Below are 20,722 nucleotides of genomic sequence, written 5' to 3'. Positions count from 1 at the left end.
GGTAACTGCCAGCCTACGAAACCAAAGCCCCGCGATTCCATCCCCGTCGCTCGTTGGATTATTGGGCAACTCTGTAGGTATACAGTATTAGGCTTGTGCTTATAGGCCCAGTTGATTCCACAGCATTAACTATATAGCCAGGTCTGCAGTACAAACTGTACTCTATTCAAAATTATTTCATCAGCCAGCATATATTCCGAAAACATCGATCGTGCGAAACCCAGCTCGTCCTTTTCTCACTCAACATCTTGAAAGCCACGGATTAAGTCGGTCAGGTAGATACATCATTTCTAGATTTCCGAAAAACATTTGCCTCTGCACCACATCTAGGCTTATTATCAAAAATAAGATCGTATGGAAGTGACACATGCAATTTGTGACTAAGCTGAGGATTTCTTGGTAGAGAGGAGACGCAGCATGTTATTTTGCATCCAGAGTCATTGACAGATATAGGAGTGATCACGAAAAGCGTAATGGCACCTTTGCAGTTCGTGTTGTACGTTAATGGGCTTGCAACTAACATTAATACTAACTTCAGATTTTTCGCAGATGGTGTAGTTACCTACAATGGCGTATTGCCTGAAAAAAGCTGCACAAATATTCATTCAGTTCTCGATTAGATTTCAAAGTGGTGCCAAGTTTGGAAACGTGTTTTAAATGTTGGCAAATGTGAAATCGTGCTCTTGACAGTACGAAAGAAACCTATTATCCCTACGGCTACAGTATCAATGAAACACAACTAGAATCGGTCAGTTCGTACAAGTACCTGGATGTAACATTTTGTAGGGACGTGAAATGGAATGATCACACAGCCTCTTGTCGTGGGTAAAGCAAGCCGCAGACTTCGGTTTGTTGGTAGAACACTTGGCAAATGCAATGAGTCTACAAAGCAGATTACTTAAAAATCACTTGTGTGATCCATGCTAGAATATTAATCAAGTATGTGAGCCGCTCCAAATAAAAACTTACGGGGGATAACGGATGTATACAGAGGAGGGCAGCACGAGTGGTCACAGGTTTGTATGGCTCATGGGATTGGAATGATCACATAGAAAACGTTGTGGAGAAGGACAACCAAAGACTCCATTTTATTGTCAGAATACTTACACGATTCGACAAATTTTCTAAAGAAACTGCCTAGTCTACAGATGTCCATCCTCTTCTGGAGAACTGTTACAGAGTATGGAACCCCTACCAGATAGGCTTGACGGAGGACATGGGAAAAGTTCAAAGAAGGGCAGCTTGTTTCGTACAATCGTGAAATAGGTTAGTCAGTGTGACGGATATGATAAGCAAACTAGTGTGGCAAACATTTAAGTAAAGCCTTTTTCGTTGCTGAAGGATTTTTCACGAAACTTAAGTCGCCAACTTCCTCTACCAGATGCTAAAATGTTTTGCTAACATTCACCCACATAGCAAAGGATGGCGCCTGCAAAAACTAATTCAGAGCTAGCATAGAAAGATAAAGGTGTTCATTTTTTATGGCTGTCTCCAGCCATCATCTACCAACTGAGCTGATAGCTGATGCTTTGAGACACAGTCTTCGAATAGATGCTGGCTACTGATGAATCGTGTATACGTGTGGAGTTAACCCTCTCGGCGTCAGTTAAGGCCTGAAGATGGAGCACTGAAGCACCGAAACTGGCAGCCACATAATAAATAACATCGAAAGTTCGTACAACGTGGCTGACAAAAACTGAAAAGGACATTGAAGAATTGGGAGTAACTGATTTCCAGAACAGACAGTCTACAAGACATACCTGAAGTCCGAGAATTTCAGGAAAGGCCCCGAAGGAAAGATACCCCCTGGATTGAAAAAAGGAAGGAGTTACATCGCCAGGGGATGCGACAGTACTGGGCAAAGATCAAAGCCCAACAGCTGAACAAGCGTGGTCCAAGGTAGACCCGTTCAGTCCAAAGTAGGCCCATTCGAAACAAGAAAAAGAAGAAGAAGAAATAGCATCGTAAGGGACGGCTGTAGGTGTTCCATTTTATTACATAATTCTCAGAAGGGCTTGCCGGCAACGAAGGAGGTCAGCCGGCCTTGATTTGAAGAACCAGAAGTTAGAATATGTATACTGTCTCCTGTAGTGTGGGATCACCCTCAGAGTCTGTTTTTAACAACCTGAGTGCGGAAAGAGCAGAAATGTCATTATCGGCGAGGCCCAGAAGTACACCGTTACGAACATAATGTAAAAAGCAGAACTCCGAAATACACCGACCCAACAGATAATATCAGCAAGTGGAGCGAGACCCCTGATTTAGGTCATCTTTGATGCCGTGGGATGCTGCCGAACCCAGGAACAACAAAAATCAAATGTTTAACACAATTTGTGATCAGCCAGGACTGGCTAACACCAATAATTTATATTTGGAGAGAGAAACTCTATTGTCCTACCGAGGTCCCACCTCAATGACCACAGACGAAGCCGGAAAGAGAGCAGGAGACAATTTTGTTTCAGTTCCAAGTCTTTGGGAGAGTATTACCGGTTACCTGCCTGAAATAGGAGTCCGGGGAGGAGACCAGTTTCTTTTAAGGCATCTTTTTACTGGTTGGCACTTGGAATATCCATAGTTTAGCCAACCGTATGGCGTGACGAACAAACTAGGGGGTTCCCCTTTAGGAAGCAGTCGCCACAATACCACTTCTTCCCCGCTGGGGTTCTTCGTCGCCAGGAGCAGCCAGGTGCCTCTCCAAGCAAATGAGCGGGCGACTTAACGAAATTTACCGCCTGAGCTGTAATGCAGAAACTACTAATTTTGCCGGGACTTCAACCCACACCTGCAGATAAGATGGTGAGATCTAGCCACAACAGGAAGACGAGCTGTAGGGACAGTCAAATAATTTGTACAGACTGTCGATAACTTCGGGCCTCATTCCGAAAATTTAGCTGCAAATTTTACGATCAATACCCCTCCAACTCGGAACACATACGCAAATCTATACCCTTCTCTAGCACTATCTGTTTTTAGTATAACACTAACATTTTGGCAATGGCGGTACGAGTTCGCTTTTATAATTGTTCTGAAAAGATATACATTTAGTACAATCAGACCCTACATATTTAAATCAGCTTTGCCAAGATACCAGGTGGTTATAATAAAACTGACAGTGCTGTGAGTGCTGCACAGCAGCGGGGTGTATACACCACAGGACACTGGAGCATCATAGGTATCTTTATTAATTGAAGTGCTCGTGAAGTACGCGGAAAAAGTAATAGTTCCATTTTCTGCCATCAGGTACAAACATGGCAAATTTCCCGAGTTCGAGTCTCGGTAGGGCACACAGTATTAATCTGCCAGGAAGTTTCACACCTACGATGTTTCAGCGTCCTGCGATGTGTATAGCCCGTACTGCAGCACTCGGAACTCCGTCAGTTTAAGGCCAGATTCTAAATCAAAACGGTCGAAAATGCGACTTTTATTGTATTTTTTCAAAGCTATATATGTCTAGAATGTTGAGACGAAAAGGTTTCTTTTAATCCATGCATTACAAAAGTTTCTACAGTCCACTGTTCGAAGCAGCGTCACGGCCGCCGATGGACGCTCTCAGTCGCAGACTGCCGGCTCAGGTAGAAAATTCGTCGTGCCGTGACGCACCTTCACAGAATGATTTATACTGCAGTGTGCATGCCAACATATTCGCCGAAAAAGCTGACGAACAACCTGTGCCGGTTGCCAAACGCAGCATATCCAGTTCAGCCAGATAGGCTTTTCTCGTCGGGAAGAACGGGCAGAGTGCTCTCCGGGAAGAAATCGAGTTAGAGGAAGGGCTGATGTAACGTCCTAGAATTGCAGACTAAACGTAAGTACCGGTAACACTCTTGTTTTGGTGAAATTTTGCTCAAAATTGGTCGAAACATAATTTTTAGTCCGCCATATTGGATTAGCCAATCTGAATTTTGAAAATCTAACTTCAGATTGGTGTCAGCGGCATGAAAAATATATAATGACACGAAGTTTTTATATGAAAACTGAACTAATAATACATACAAAAGTTTTCCCTAAATTTTAAACACGTTTTTTCCAAGAAACGATATTTTAAAATTGCGTGCAGCGTAAAATATAAACGCCTCAACCTAATAGCTTCTACCTCTAACGCCTGAAATGTTCACACTTTTCTTGGGAGCTTATACCTATAATATACGAAATTTGTTAATATTAACTACTTTTTGTGACGCTATAAAGAGCAAACGAAACCCCCGAAAATGGAACTCATAGTTGGAGTTAGCACCATATCGTTAAATTTAAGGTTATTTCATTGCGTTTAAGTATAAGCTCCCATAAATTAAATGTAGTATCGACTGATGTTACCCATTTTTTACTTCAGGTAACTCCTGAGCGACTACACTGCACGCAGACTGCGTACTTCACAGTCGCAGGTCCTTGATCAAACCATAATTACGGACATCATGTTGTTTCTGTATTGAATATCTAAAATGAAGTTCAAAGCGCGATAAATGATAATCGCCAAACAGATAAACAGATCGTTTGTATGTTTTTGATTTAAAAAAATCCGAATTTTGCCTATTTTTTTTTTTTTTTGCTCATTTTGTTCAGAACCTCACCTTGATTATAACCAACCGGCATTAGTTTAGATTTTTCTCATATGTTTTATAGTGCCCATTTCATGTAATAAGCAGCATCTTGTTTAATTTCGTAGGTGACGCATGCCTTATTCATTTCTTTCTAGAGCAACTAAGAAATACGTGAGATCAGCAGGGCAACTTTGCATACGTCTAGCCAGCACAGAGCCCGAGCGCCCTGCCACACTGAGACGCCACGTCAGGTCTGCTGACAGCGCTCACGTCTGTCAGTACGGGGCGCCAGCAGCGACACCAGAGGAGTGCCCTCAGTCTGCGCTCAGAAGAAGAGCGACGAACTTTGCGTGCAATTTCCAAATAAAAAGGGAATACAGAACAAGATGTTCTGGGTACATCCCCTCCTTGCTGATCGTGACATTAACTGCTTATTTGACACGCGTTATAATGATTTAAGAAATTACACTACTGGCCATTAAAACTGCTACACCAAGAAGAAAGGCAGATGACAAACGGGTATTCATTGGACAAATATATTATACTACAACTGACATGTGATTACATTTTCACGCAATTTGGGTGCATAGATCCTGAGAAATCAGTACCCAGAACAACCACCTCTGGCCGTAATAACGGCCTAGATACGCCTGGACATTGAGTCAAACAGAGCTTGGATGGCGTGTACAGGTACAGGTGCCCATGCAGCTTCAGCACGATACCACAGTTCATCAAGAGTAGTGACTGGCGTATTGTGACGAGCCAGTTGCTCGGCCACCATTGACCAGACGTTTTAAATTGGTGAGAGATCTGGAGAATGTGCTGGCCAGCGCAGCAGTCGAACATTTTCTGTATCCAGAAAGGCCCGTACAGGACCTGCAACATGCGGTCGTGCATTATCCTGATGAAATGTAGGGTTTCGCAGTGATCGAATGAAGGGTAGAGCCACGGGTCGTAACACATCTGAAATGTAACGTCCACTGTTCAAAGTGCCGTCAATGCGAACAAGAGGTGACCGACACGTGTAACCAATGGCACCCCGTACCATCACGCCGGGTGATACGCCAGTATGGCGATGACGAATACACGCTTCCAATGTGCGTTCACTGCGAAGTCGCCAAACACGGATGCGACCATCATGATGCTGTAAACAGAACATGGATTCATCCGAAAAAATGACGTTCTGCCATTCGTGCACCTAGGTGGTGGTGGTGGTTAGTGTTTAACGTCCCGTCGACAACGAGGTCATTGAGACGGAGCGCAATCTCGGGTTAGGGAAGGATTGGGAAGGAAATCGGCCGTGCCCTTTCAAGGAACCATCCCGGCATTTGCCTGAAACGATTTAGGGAAATCACGGAAAACCTAAATCAGGATGGCCGGAGACGGGATTGAACCGTCGTCCTCCCAAATGCGAGTCCAGTGTGCTAACCACTGCGCCACCTCGCTCGGTGTGCACCTAGGTTTCTTCGTTGAGTACACCATCGCAGGCGCTCCTGTCTGTGATGCAGCGCCAAGGGTAACCGCAGCCATGGTCTCGGAGTTGAAAGTCCATGCTACTGGAAACGACGTCGAACTGTTCGTGCAGATGGTTGTTGTCTTCAAAACGTCCCCATCTGTTGGCTCAGGGATCGAGACGTGGCTGCACGATCCGTTACAGCCATGCGGATAAGATGCCTGTCATCTCGAATGCTAGTGATATATGACCGTTGGGATCCAGCAACCCTCCTGAACCCAAAAAAATGGCTCTGAGCACTATGGGACTCAACTGCTGTGGTCATAAGTCCCCTAGAACTTAGAACTACTTAAACCTAACTAAGCTAAGATCACACACATCCATGCCCGAGGCAGGATTCGAACCGTAGCGGCCACGCGGTTCCAGACTGTAGCGCCCAGAACCGCTCGGCCACTCCGGCCGGCTCCTGAACCCACCGATTCCATATTCTGCCAACACTCATTGGATCTCGACCAACGCGAGCAGCAATGTCGCGATACGATAAACCGCAATCGCGATAGGCTACAATCCGACCTTTATCACAGTCGGAAACGTGATAGTACGCATTTCTCCTCCTTACACGAGGCATCACAACAACGTTTCACCAGGCAACGCCGGTCAACTGCTATTTGTGTATGAAACTTTCCTGATGTCAGCACTTTGTAGGTGTCGCCACCGGCGCCAACCTTGTGTTAATGTTCTGAAAAGCTAATCATTTGCATATCACAGCATCTTCTTCCTGTCGGTTAAATTTCACGTCTTTACCACGTCATCTTTGTGGTGTAGCAATTTTAATGGTCAGTAGTGTACATTTTGAGGAGGTAGTGGAGATCTACCGAGATTAACTGACGAAAAAGATCGCCGTTTTAAGGAAAATAATCTCATTAGAGGAAAAGATTTTAGTGACCTGTGTAATCGGTAGCTGAATGTTTGTTGTCTGCAGTGACAGTTACAGTTTTAGTTGTAACTGTGAAGCGTACATAGAAGTGCTTTTCAGTGTCTATTTGAAAATTGTGTTATTACAACCTGAAAGTAAGTTTACAAATGTTTCAGACAAGATATCGGCAACCTGTCTCCTTTGTTTACATATCTTTTTTCTTAAAATGTACGCCCGCGGTAGCTGAGTGGTCAGCGCGACAGAATGTCAATCCTAAGGGCCCGGGTTCGATTCCCGGCTGGTTCGGGGAGTTTTCTCTGCCCAGGGACTGGGTGTTGTGCTGTCCTCATCATCGTCCTATGATCCTCATCGACTGCAGGTCGCCGAAGTGGCGTCAAATTGGAAGACCGGCACCCGGCGAACGGCCTGCCAGACGGCGGGCGCTAGCCACACGATTAAATAAAATTTCTTAAAATAATTCTAGCGTGTCTGTATGTGTCGTATTAGCATCACTTGCTGCAGCAGGTGATGGAGCTGTGCTATTTCGGTCTGGAAGTAGGAATCGAGGAAAACTTACGTAGCCCGAACAGTAAACCTGCTTTGTCTCTGGCGTAAAGCTCTTGCCGTTGGAATCGAGCATCGGGAACAGGCTGTGAGGAAACCGAGCATCGATAACTTCAAAGATCTCCAGCAGAACCCCGCGCGTGTCTTAGAGAGCCTATATAGAGGGAGAGAGTGCCCAATGGTGATAGCGTCGCTGACTGGCTAACAGCCGAGGAAAAAAAATGGTTCAAATGGCTCTGAGCACTATGGGACTTAACTACTGTGGTCATCAGTCCCCTAGAACTTAGAACTACTTAAACCTAACTAACCTAAGGACATCACACACATCCATGCCCGAGGCAGGATTCGGACCTGCGACTCATCTATGGCGAGTGTCGATGAAATGCAGATGAAGCCTGCAGGGTGTATGCAGAACGGTACCCGGACAGAGAGCATCCAACGTGCCGCACAGTGCAAAACTTCTACCGCCAACTGTATGCAACAGGTATGGTCGTAGCACGCAAACGGGTCCGTAACACGCCCGTCACAAGAGAAGTGGGTGCAGTTGGTGTGTTAGCTGCTGTTGCCATGAACCCACACATGAGTACACGGGACATTGCGAGAGCCGGTGGACTGAGTCAAAGTAGTGTCATGCGCATACTGCATCGTCACCGCTTTCACCCGTTTCATGTGTCGCTACATCAGCAATTACATGGTGATGACTTTAATCATCGAGTGCAATTCTGTCAATGGGCATTAACAGAGAATGCGCTGCAGTTCTACCTGTTTACCGATGAAGTGGGTTTCACAAACCACGGGGCAGTGAATCTACGGAACATGTATTACTGGTCCGTGGACAATCCTCGCTGACTCAGACAGGTAGAGCGACAGCGACCGTGGACTGTAAATGTATGGTGGGGAATCATTGGCGACCACCTCATTGGTCCTCACTTCATTGCAGGGGCCCAAACAGCTGCAACATACATCCCGTTTCTACAGAATGATCTGCCAACGTTGCTCGAAAATGTCCCACTGGAAACGCGTCGACGTATGTGGTATCAGCATGATGGTGCACCTGCACATTCCGCAATTAACACTAGGCTGACCCTTGACAGGATGTTCGACAAGCGTTTCATAGGACGTGGAGGACGCATTAATTGGCCAGCCCGTTCTCTTGATCTTACACCTCTGCACTTCTTTCTGTGGGGTACGTTAAAGGAGAATGTGTACCGTGATGTGCCTACAACCCCAGAGGATATGAAACAACGTATTGTGGCAGCCTGCGGCGACATTACACCAGATGTACTGCGGCGTGTACGACACTCATTACGCCAGAGATTGCAATTGTGTGCATCAAATGATGGCCACCACATTGAACATCTATTGCCCTGACATGTCGGGACACACACTATTCCACTCCGTAATTGAAAACGGAAACCACGTGTGTATGCGTACCTCACCCCTCATGGTAATGTATATGTGCGTCAGTGAAAAAGACCAATAAAAAGGTGTTAGCATGTGGACGTAATGTGCTGTTCCAGTCTCTTCTGTACCTAAGGTTCATAACCGTTCCCTTTGGATCCCGATACACACGATCAAACAGCAGAGGAGTGGTACTCATGCGTCAACTTTAGGTTACAATATCTCCGGATGTAATTAACATTTTACAATGCAACAAACGGCACTGATTACGTATTTGTTTATATGTTCAGATGTGCTAACAAAACTAACGGGGTTCCATTTAAAAAACGTAGGTTTGTGTTAAAAAACATACTTCCGTGCATTTTTTTGTGGTTTGTATTAACCAATTACACTAGCCCCTCTCCCCACGTTCGGTCTGTGGAATCGATTGCCAGTATTTGATGTGGTTTACGAAATATATCCAGCGGTAATGTTAGGTGACTCACCCTGTATATTGTCCGCCACCTCGATCCCCCTCACCCCCTGTTGTCTTCCCTCCTCTCCACCCCCAACCAGTTGCCGCCGCTTTACCGTTGTGTCCCACCCTCTCTCCATCTACACACCCTCCATCTCCTTTCCCAACACAACTTCCACCGTCTACCCCTCTCGGATGATGAGCTTCGCCCTGACATCTACCCTTCCTACCAACTCTAACCCCATATTCCTGCCTCCTCCTCAGGGCTCCCTCTCCTCCCCCTCCCTCCTCCTCAGTGGCTTCCGCCTCCCACTCCCCCTCCCTCTTTTGTGCCTCCTTTCAGTGTCTCTGCACTCCCTCCTGTCCTGTCTTCCCTCTTCATCTCCCACCCCACGTGTCTCCTGCCTCTCCGTGTACCCGCTGATGCCCCTAGTCTCTTCACCCTGCCACTTCCCCTTGCTGCCCCTTGCTCTCCCCTTCTTTTCCATCCTCTCTGACCTTTCCCTCGGCAGGTCCCACCTGGCAGTTTTATTCTTTGTCGTGTGTGCTCCAAGTGGGTTTTAAGTGTGTTTTTCCGGAGTGTTTTTAATACTGTGCCCAAGTTTTAACCCGTGCATGTGCATTCAGTGTCTTCTCTGTGTTTTAAGAATCGCCAACTGTGTTTTTTAACTTTCTGGTGAGTTTTAACTGTCCCCCATGGACGTCTCCATATCAGTGTATTTTTACCTCCATTTTCTCCCCTTACTCTGTTTTATGTTCCCCCTTTTTGTCGCCTTATGTATGTATCATTTTATTCTTGTTTCAGTTGTCGTGTCACTTGGCTGAGGAGCGGCGGATTGTGCCGCTGACAGCCCTCCCCTGCCCTGCCCCCGCCGCGGCGGTGCCCTCGCTATATGCGCTCGCTCACCTTGTCGGCCTCGTGGCGCACGGCGTCCAGCAGCGTGAGCGGCGCTCCCTGGGCGAGGGCGGCGCGCCGGCGGTGCCGGGCCACCCTGACCAGCACGTAGCAGTGCTGGGCGGCGCCGGACGCGAACGTGGACGCGATGCCCAGGTGGCGCGACAGCGAGGCGCGCGACCAGCCGCCCGAGAAGGCGCGCCACGGCCGCTCCAGGCGCTCCACCGAGAAGTCGCGGAAGTACGCCTGCATCAGCTGCTTCAGGTTGTCGCAGAACTCCATGTGGAAGTCGCCCTGCGCACACCGCCGGCCGCGCCGCGGCGTCAGAAAAAGGAGGGCTTCTCCCCGAGCTTACCGTCTCACCTCCTACTACACTCTCATTTAAAATACAGGGTGACAATTACTGAACTGTATGAAAAAAAACGTAGATTAGTTACAAACTGCTGCGCGCACACACTTCATTCGACATGTAAACGTCACTACAGACATTCGGATATAGGTTACGACATGTTTGATACACCGTGGTCTTGCGGTAGCGTTCTCGCTCCCGGCGCACGGGGTCACGGGTTCGATTCACGGCGGGGCCAGGGATTTTCTCTGCCTCGTGATGACTGGGTGTTGTGTGTTCTTCATCATCATTTCATCATCACTGACTCGCAAGTCGCCAAAGTGACTTGCAATACGGCAGCCGAACTTCCCCTCATGAGGCCTCCCGGCCAACAATACCATACGATCATTTCATTTCATTGGCGATAATGTGGCGCAGGCGAATAGCGAAATTCTGCATGACCCGCTAAAGTGTCGCAACATCGATGCTGTCGATGACCTCCTGAATGGCTGTTTTCAGATCAGCAGTGGTTTTGGGGTTACTGCTGTAGACACTGTCTTTGATATAGCCCCACGAAAACTAGTCGCCATGTGTTTAGATCCAGGGAATATGGCAGCCAATGGAGGACCATGCCAGCTGCCTCTGCGTGTACCAGAGCCAGAATGCGGTCCACAAAGTGCCCCTCCAGGACATCAAACACTCTCATGCTACAATGGGGTCGAGCTCGGTCTTGCATGAACCACATCTTGTTGAAATCAGGGTCCCTTTGGATAATGGAGATCCAGTCATCCTCCAAAAACATCCTGCACCGTTCAGTACTCACCACGCCATCAAGGAATATCCCACCGATTAATCCGTGACTGTACACTGCACACCACACAGTCACCCGTTGAGGGTTAAGAGACTTCTCGATCGTGAAATGCGGATTCTCAGTCCCCCAAATGTGCCAATTTTGCTTACTGACGAACCATCCAAATGAAAGTAGGTTTCGGCGCTGAAACAGATCATACATGCGCATAGTAATTCCCATCATGTTCCGCGCACAACAGTGCACGTTGAACGTCCTAACGCAGAAGTTATAACACGATTTTATTTCATACAGATCAATAATTGTCACCTTGTAGCTGGCATTAGACAGCTAGATTGCAGCGTGCAGGAAGAGCCCGAATAAATTTTGAAAGAATGGTAGAAGGAAGACCCAAAACCCATTAGATGCACACGATTAAGGATGACCTCGCCGCTAGAGGAAAGACAGTGAATGACATTCTTCGTGACAGATCAGACATGAACAAAAGGCAGTGGAAGAGGCTCATTAACAGTACCTGGGAAACTGGAACTCTACAATTATGACGATGATGATGATTAAAAATTTTTGGAAATTTGTGCTAAGGTCTTATGGGGCCAAACTGCTGACATCATCAGTCCCTAAGCGTACGCACTACTTAATCTAACTTAAACTAACTTACGCTAAAGACAACACACATATTCATGCCCGAGGGAGGACTCGAACCTCTGACGGGGGAGCCGCGGGGACCGTGATAAGGTGCCCGACACCGCGCGGCTACCCCGCGTGGCACAATGAATAGGTAGCTAGAGGACTGGACTGCTTCCATCAGCAGTACACAGATGGAACCTGTCGCCTCCAGCTGTGCTTCCACTGGTGCAAAGTATTCCTCGATGTGACGTTGATGAAAATTATCTTACAGACGACTTTAACAACTTGAAGGACAGCGACGTTTTCCAGTACATGGCAGGGATGGTGCAGCAACCAGTAATACTCGTATACGGTGAACAAACAAGTCAGTCTTGGTTGCAGGGATGCATCTGTTATTTATTTACCAGTGACGGTTTCGCCTGATTCACGCATCTTTAGATTGGCTGAATATTAATTGGCGTTAGGTAAATGGGATACCGAGCACACAGAACGATCCCAACAAATATCTGCCCTCGTCAAATGTCTGGAAACATTGCACGCTGCCCTTGTGGAGACATGCGACGTAATCTAATGAATGCAGAACAGGAGCAGACCTACAAAGACTAATCCTGTTCTGCATTCATTAGATTACATCGCATGTCTCCACAAGGGCAGCGTGCAATGTTTCCAGGCATTTGACGAGGGCAGATATTTGTTGGGACGTTCTGTGTGCTCAGTATCCCATTTACCTAACGCCAACTAATATTCAGCCAATCTAAAGATGCGTGAATCAGGCGAAAGGCGTCATTGGTAAATAAATAACACAGCCATCCCTGCAACCAAGACCGAATGTTTCTTCATCGTATACGAGTTCTACTGTTCACTGTACCGTCCCTGCCATATGTGTCTTTGTCCTACAAGTTGTTAAAGTCGCCTGTAAGATAATTTTCAGCAGCATCACATCGAAGGAGCGGCGCATAGCAGATGTAGAGAACGGAATGTCCGTACAGGATTGCTCTTTATCTACACGCTTGTAGCTCTGATAACCATGCTGTGATAATGACGTACTTAATAGGTGATAAAAAATCTATGCGTTAACAATCAGGATATTAAAGTAATTTACCACTGCAGTGCTACATTTATAAATGAGATTAAATTGAAATGGACCGATCAGATCAGATTAAGAGAGAAATTTATTGAAATCACACTATATGAATCAGATATAATGAATTAAGATTTAATGGACGTCAGTCATGGAAACTGAAACAAGATTTCCCTAGAAATTAAACTGTGGATATTTGTCTGAATTTTCAATGCCAGATGATGACTGATAAATAGACAAACAGGGTATCAAATTAACCAGTTTGATGCCTGGTGTTGCAAAAGGATATTCCACTGCTTGAAGGTAACCAGAGTAATACGAAAACCTGAAATAGTAAATCGAGCGAAAATTTACATACTTCACGAACAGCTCCTATTATGTACGTCAATCAAATATCAAAAACTTTATCTCTTAAAGAGCAGCTATTTTGCGATGTTATACTAAGGTGATACTTAACTCATTAAAAAAATTTAATAAAGAAGCGGCAAATATACGATCAAATGTTTCGTGAAATGACTTGTCTAGAAGTAATAAATAAAACAGATTAGAGAAACATTTGACACGCCGTCGAATGATCTCGAAATCATGCATGGCGTATGAGGTGTCAACTGAGAATATAAAGTTCAATGTTTTACTTAGAATCTTAAAATTTTAAAGAGTGCCATAGGATATTAATCTGGTGGATTATGTAGACCGAGACCCAGCCGTTTGCGAGATAACTGCGCATTTGTGGTTATGAGCCGGCATTGACTTCACCCTGAAAGATTATCGTAGTCGGTACAAATATATCTGAAATGTGGAGTTTTAAGACAAGGCAAACGCCTTCACTTTGGACCCATGTTCAGTGAAACGTCGTTGCTGGTATTATCGTATACTTTCATTCGTGTCAATTTTCGCGAAAAATCGTAACACGCCCTGTACATAATTTGTTTATCTTTACATGTATGTCGCAGCTACCGATTTCCGTCTTGTTTTTGCCTTGGAGTGTATATGACAATAACTGATCTTGAACTTTTGTCTCTAGTCTAAACACCAGATGTATCGTAGCCCTCCCGTTACCACGCAGCGAACACAAAAGTACACATCTAAAATCCAGCCATAAACTTCGTGTAACTGGAAGGAAGCGTGCGCGAAAAAACAAATAATAACTGTGGCAAAATATGCTAGCTATAGAGGTACTCATCAGCATTTAACTTCTTTCCTTCTCGTAGTCAAAACAAATGGCATGCTTGGAACAAGAGTACCGTAAGGCTGTTTAGCCAACAGTCCTGTAGTCTCAGCAATACTCCACGTCTTCCAAGCCAAAATGTTAGCATATGGAAATGCTTCAAGGCCACCATAATCTGCTTGATTGCCCCACACAACAGCAAGTGTCAGCCAGGTACTACCTCCAAACACTGCTTGTACATCACAGGTAAAGTTCAGATGGAGTCCACGAAAAACAGCTTTATGGTACTCTTGTTCCAAGCATGCCATTTTTTTTTACTACGAGAAGGAAGAAGAAGTTAAATGCTGATGAGTACCTCTATAGCTAGCATATTTTGCCACAGTTATTATTTGTTTTTTTCGCGCACGCTTCCTTCCAGTTACACGAAGTTTATGGCTGGATTTTAGATACGTACATTTGTGTTCGCTACGTGGTAACGGGAGGGCTACGATACATCTGGTGTTTAGACTAGAGACAAAAGTTCAAGATCAGTTATTGTCATATACACTCCAAGAGAAAAACAAGACGGAAATCGGTAGCTGCGACATACATGTAAAGATAAACAAATTATTACAATTTCAGAAAAACTGGATTATTTATTCACGAGAACGAACTTCAGAAATTGATTAGTCAGTAACGTGTTTTATGTAAGCAGTTACGCGGCTTCGTATTGACTGAGAGAGTTGTTGTATGTCCTCCTGAGGAATGTCGTTCGAAATTCTGTGCAACTGGCGCTTTAGTTCACCAATATTCAGAAATGGTTGGAGGGGCCCAGGCCATAATGCTCAAATCGCCCTGAATTGGCGAGAGGTCTAACACGCCAGATGGACAGAATCTGGCACGATATGCCTCAGGATAACATCCAACAGCTGTCAGTCAAGGTCAAGCCGAATAACTGCTTGCACAAGGCCCAGACGCGGACCAGCGCGTTGCTGATTTGCTCAACTTGCGACGCTCCTCTTGAATAAATCATCATATTTTTCTGGTATTGTAATCATTTGTTTGTCTGTACATGTACAAATCTACCCATTCGGATAATTACTTCGTGGCGCCTCATGTTTTTTTTTTCCTTAGGAGCGTATTTAACTGACGCAAGACAGCTTGGAAGTAAGTCTAACGAATATCTTGCTGTCATGTGATACAAGGCCTACAACGCTATTTACATGCAAGAAGCCGATGAAACGTAAATCTGAAAAGAGTGTCAACAAGCAGTGCGGAAAGGCAAGTTTGTTTCCTGGTACGATTATTTCCTCGAAGTTCCAACACGTTCCATAAAAGCATTGGCCTAGTAAAAAAAATTCATATATACAGCTGCCAGACTTGGTAGTTTCAAGCCGGAAAGTAGAAATTTCGCAATGTCGTCGTCATTGCCGAACCATGACAAGAATAATAGCAACGCAGTGCAAGTTAAAATATTCTTGTGGCTGTAGTTATTTCTTGCTCAAGTGTCCACGAACGAATTGTTTATTTTATACGAATGTCATTCGGAATATCAAGAAACTGTTTTGCGAGTAGACCTTGCGCAGCTGTTTCTTGGCTGTGGACAATATCTTCTTTGTGTTCCGTACAGTGCGGTTTGTACAGTAAAACTATTCACTGGAACAATGAACGTGTCGATTACTTGTTCCGATACTTGACACCAGCTAGGTGTCATTGGAATTTTGCATTAGATATGAATGCTGTCGCGCGAGATGGTTAAGTGGAGTTCGTGTTATGCTCCAGTTGGAACTGACAGCTCATTCATTTCCTTCCAGAGCATCGTATTCATTAATAGCACGACCATTCCGCTATTCTTCGAGAACTTCGTTGGTGTGTGTGTGTGTGTGTGCGTGTGTGTGTGTGCGTGTGGGTGTGTGTGCGTGTGGAACTTACACAGAAGCACGATCTCATATGCCATTATCGCCTGCGATTACGCTCGTCCGCATTCCGCTAGAGGGACATAAACTGTGTGGCCAAAGTCCGGGGAAGGGTTATCTCTTTTGAAGATGTGCAGTGCTGTGGGTGGTGCGGCGTACGCGGCGAGTGTAGCGTATACATGGAGCACCGCTTGCCTGCGGTGTGGTGCTACGTATATAGGCTAGCCGACACGAACAGTCCAGGAGTGTTGTACAGAACACGAAAGATATACCCCTCTCCGGCAACCGTTAAAATCAGCAGTAGCAGAACAATGTATGTCCATGGGACACTCAATGGAATACAATAGAACGAAAATTTTAGCAACCGTTTCCAGTTTTTGGAATTCAGTAATCAAAGAATCAGTGGACATAAGACTTGCCGATAATCTTATAAATCGTGACAACGGCTTTTAGCGGGATAAAAATTTGAATCCTATAATTAAAATTATTCAGCCACAGCGGAATTGACGGTGTCATACGATACTCAGTGATTAGAACATCTCTCACTTCCACCACCGACGGTGGCACACAAAACTCGGCTGTACCGCGCATGTCATGCCAGACGCATGCGCCGAAAAGACGCCAGCACATTTCGCATGCGCGAGATTCGGCATAAATACCGTGAATGCACCTGGGCTCTTCGTCCTCTCCACCATGGCCAGGCTCTATAATGTGGTCATGTTCACCGGCTTCTACCCTGACCCGTGGAAAACCTCCCGCATCCTGATGTTCCTCAAACCTGATAAACCGCCATCCGCTGTCTTCTCCTACCGTCCCATCAGCCTTACCTCGGTCTTCAGCAAGGTCCTGGAATCCATCCTCACCCGACGCATCCACCAGCGTCTCCGCCAGCACCGCGTCCTTCCCACTATGCAGTGTGGATTTTGACCATCCTTCTCTGCCGATGACATTCTCCTTCACCTTACTCACCTCCTCTCCAAACAACTCCCGTCGCTCCGCCATCTTCCTCTCCCTCGACCTTGAACGTGCCTACGACCGTGTGTGGCATTCCGGTCTCCTCTTCAAGCTCCAAACCTTCGCCCTTCCTATTAACTACGTCCGTCTGATCGGCTCCTTTCTTTCCCAACGTCCTTCCTATGTCACCATCCATAACACGGATTCTTACACCTTCTACCCCTCCGCCGGTGTGCCCCAAGGTTCAGTCCTCTCCCCTCTTCTCTACCTTCAATATATGGCAGACATGCCGCCGCCTTCATCTTCTCCAGTACGCCGATGACACCGCCTTCCTTGCCCTCGCCCCCTCCCTGCAAAGCACCCAACACCTTCTCCAATCTCATCTTGGCCGGTTCACCACTTGGTGTAACCAGTGGTTGCTCAAGGTCAATCCTTCAAAGACCCAGGCGATCATTGTGCGCAAAGCCACCTCTTCCTTCCGTCTCCTCCATTTCTATATCTACGGCCATCCTATCAACCTCGCTCCCACTCTCAAGTACCTTGGCGTTACCGTTGACCGTCGCCTCTCCTGCCCCCCCCCCCCCCCCACCCCAATCTCTGGACAATCCAAGCCAAGGCATGCTCCTGACTCCAGCTCCTCAAGCTCCTTTCTGGCCGCACATGGGGTCTGGACCCCTCCACTATCCTCCACACCTAATAATCCCTCATCCACCCTATCCTCTGCTATGCCCATCCCACCTGGATCCCCTCCTACCTTTTACAAATCCCTTCAAATCCTGGAACGCCATGCGCTCCGTCTCGCCTGCTGCATCCGCCTCCCCTCCCCCACGCGCATCCTGTATGACCTAATTCCACACCTTCTCCTTTTCCTCGAATGGATACGGATCCTCTACACCTCGCACAAAGTTGATCCCCCTCACCCATTTGTCTCTCCCATCCTTTCCCACCCCTGTCCGCTACCGTGCCTGTATTTCCACATCCCACCCGCTCTCCATCTCTCCACCCTCCATACCCTTGCCCAAGGTGTCTTCCGCCGACTCCCCCTCCCTGATGATGGTCTCATCACCTCCATCTACCCCTCCTACCAACTTTAATCATACCCATCCTCCCCGTGTGTTTTTGCCAAGGGCATCCTCTCTCTCTTCTCTCCCTCCCTCCTCTTCCTCCGGGCTTCCCCTACCCCCCTACCTTCTTTCCTGCCCCTCCCCTCTCCTCAGCCACTGGCATCTACACCCTCCCCCTCTCCCTCCTCCCCCACCTTTTCCCCTCTGGCAGGTCACGGATTCGTACATGAACAGTGAACATTCGTGCGCCGGAGAGCATCACCATCGGTGTTTTATGTGCCATCGTGTAAGTGATTCAGTGTTTCGTCGTTTGTGCTCCACGTGTGTCATTTCTGTCATCTCCGTCCGTGTCCGAGTGCTGAACGTTTTTTATTTGGACACTGAACCTGTGAACGGCTTCATGTATTTTAATTCTGTCTGTCTACTGTTGCCTATCCACCGTGTTTGTTTCGTTTTTAGACGTCTCCTCTTGCACTGAATGTATTATCTGTGGCCAAAGAGTGGCGTACTTTTGCCGCTGCCGGCCTACCTGTATATGGTTTCAAAATGACAATAAAGGAAAAAAACTGTGCTCTTCAGTAGTTGTCTACTCTCCCGAAGAAGGCCGGGCGTCTCTGAGCAGAATGGCGTCGGGATCCGGCTGCACACCCGAAAATTATTAGATGTTCTCGTTCAGTTCATTTTTTGTAGTGGGTTCATAATTAGCGCTGGGGTGTGCAGCGAAGTCCACGCTCTAACTCCATACCAATGCTGATCTGTTGGTGTTAGATCGAGACTCTGGGCAGGCCAGTCCATTTCAGTAATGTCATTGTCCAAAAATCATTGTAGAGAATATATTATGACAGGCTGCACTGTTCAGCTGATACAATCATCGCCTAAGAATTGCTCCTCTACTGTAGGCAGTACACAATGCTATAAAATGTCGTCATATCCTTCCGCATTTCGCGTTCCTTTCAGCGCACCCTAAGTGAACCACTCTCTAACCACGGAAACAACCGATACCGTTACGCCACCTCGCCCATACTTCACTGCTGGCACTACACATGGCGGCAGGTAATGTTCTTCACGCACTCGCCAAACCCAAACCCTTCCTCCGAACTCCCAAACTGTACTGCGAGACTCGTCTCTCCACATCAAACGTAAGTCAATTTATTGCTATTTCGGAAAGCCGATCCGCTACACGTACAAAACCAGAATCGATGTTTCACCATTTCTCTATATTACAGGTGGCGCGTGAAAATACTCGCGAAGGTCTCTCCACAACCGAAGAAGGAGTCTTCATACCATAGACTTCATGGCTGGTGACGATATCAAAAAGCGGTTTGGTAATAAAACGCTCCTTGAAATTTGGGCAGGGTGGACTGATGAGTTTTCTGCACTGGAGATAAGAGCACTTGATATACTATTACCATTTTCAAGAGCCTACCTTTCAGAAACCAGATTTTCATCGTTGGCCGCTATGAAGACAAAATACAATTCTCATCTGAACACAGACAAAGAACTCAGAGTCACTACTTCTAAAATTAAAACCTCCTTCGAAAAACGTTTCTCTGCAAGTCAGGCCGCCGAAGGGAGTCACTAATAACTACAAAACTTGTTTTTAATTTAGTACTGTAAGGTTAGCTAATTAAATGTGTTGTGCAGTGCTGATGAGGTTCTATTTATCAGCGCATTGTATCAGTGTAAAAGCGAATTTTAATTTTTTTATTGCGTCAGAATGTACTTTGCTTTTCCTTCCTTTCAGTGAAATGATCAAATTTTGAATTAATGTTTTTTTTCTGTTCGATAAGGTTGCGCTCCCCAATTGGTATTACCCCCCACCCCACATCCCCCCTCCCCCTCAGGGTGTTCAAAAAATGGTTCAAATGGCTCTGAGCACTATGGGACTTAACATCTATGATCATTAGTCCCCTAGAACTTAGAACTACTTAAACCTAACTAACCTAAGGACATTACACAACACCCAGTCATCACGAGGCAGAGAAAATCCCTGACCACGCCGGGAAGCGAACCCGCGAACCCGGTCGCGGGAAGCGAGAACGCTACCGCACGACCACGAGCTGCGGACCCTCAGGGTGTACCAAGCCGGTGTCACTTTTCTTCATTACGGACTGTGCCATACACACTACCAAACCTAATGGTCACTCGCCGTCTAAATTCAGTATATTGATCACATTCAAACAAAGTTAGAGAAACCGAGTTCATTGCAACTGAATCCGAGGAACCTCAGATTGGCCTCCGCAGGGACACTGGTTAGAGAAATTCCATAGGGGGTAACACCGAGTTCCGCAACCTGTCTGGAAAGGACAGGTGGAAGCGGCACGCAAGTGGTAATCCTGACTGACGTTCTTCCCTCATAGTCTTTCGTCACCAGTCAGAAGTGACCTTACTTGGGTAACAGTAGGACAAGAGTGAGGATCGTAACATCAACTTAAGAGCCCCTTCGTTCTATATCAGCAGCGGCTTTGAGAGGATTAAGAAAAACTGACTTCGTCCAGTGGAGCGGGCAGCGATGCCAAGTAGCAACCAACTGTCTGAACGCAATTTGGTTCATGGAACCTGTAGCTGCTGTCAGA

General features: G+C 46.4%; 1 protein-coding gene across 1 annotated transcript in view; it reads right to left on the bottom strand.

The window, feature by feature from the left end:
- Positions 1-20,722, bottom strand: part of LOC124709099 (torso-like protein) — a 110,029-nt gene that overhangs the window by 68,130 nt on the left and 21,177 nt on the right. Inside the window, exon 3 of the mRNA XM_047240747.1 lies at positions 10,234-10,515. Coding sequence (XP_047096703.1) covers positions 10,234-10,515 — 282 coding nt within the window. The remainder of the gene's footprint in view (positions 1-10,233; positions 10,516-20,722) is intronic.

Source organism: Schistocerca piceifrons, chromosome 7 (genome assembly GCF_021461385.2).
Source record: "Schistocerca piceifrons isolate TAMUIC-IGC-003096 chromosome 7, iqSchPice1.1, whole genome shotgun sequence".
NCBI lineage: Eukaryota > Metazoa > Arthropoda > Insecta > Orthoptera > Acrididae > Schistocerca > Schistocerca piceifrons.
Note: the sequence above shows the minus strand (reverse complement) of the source record. Positions and strands in the feature narration are given on the sequence as shown.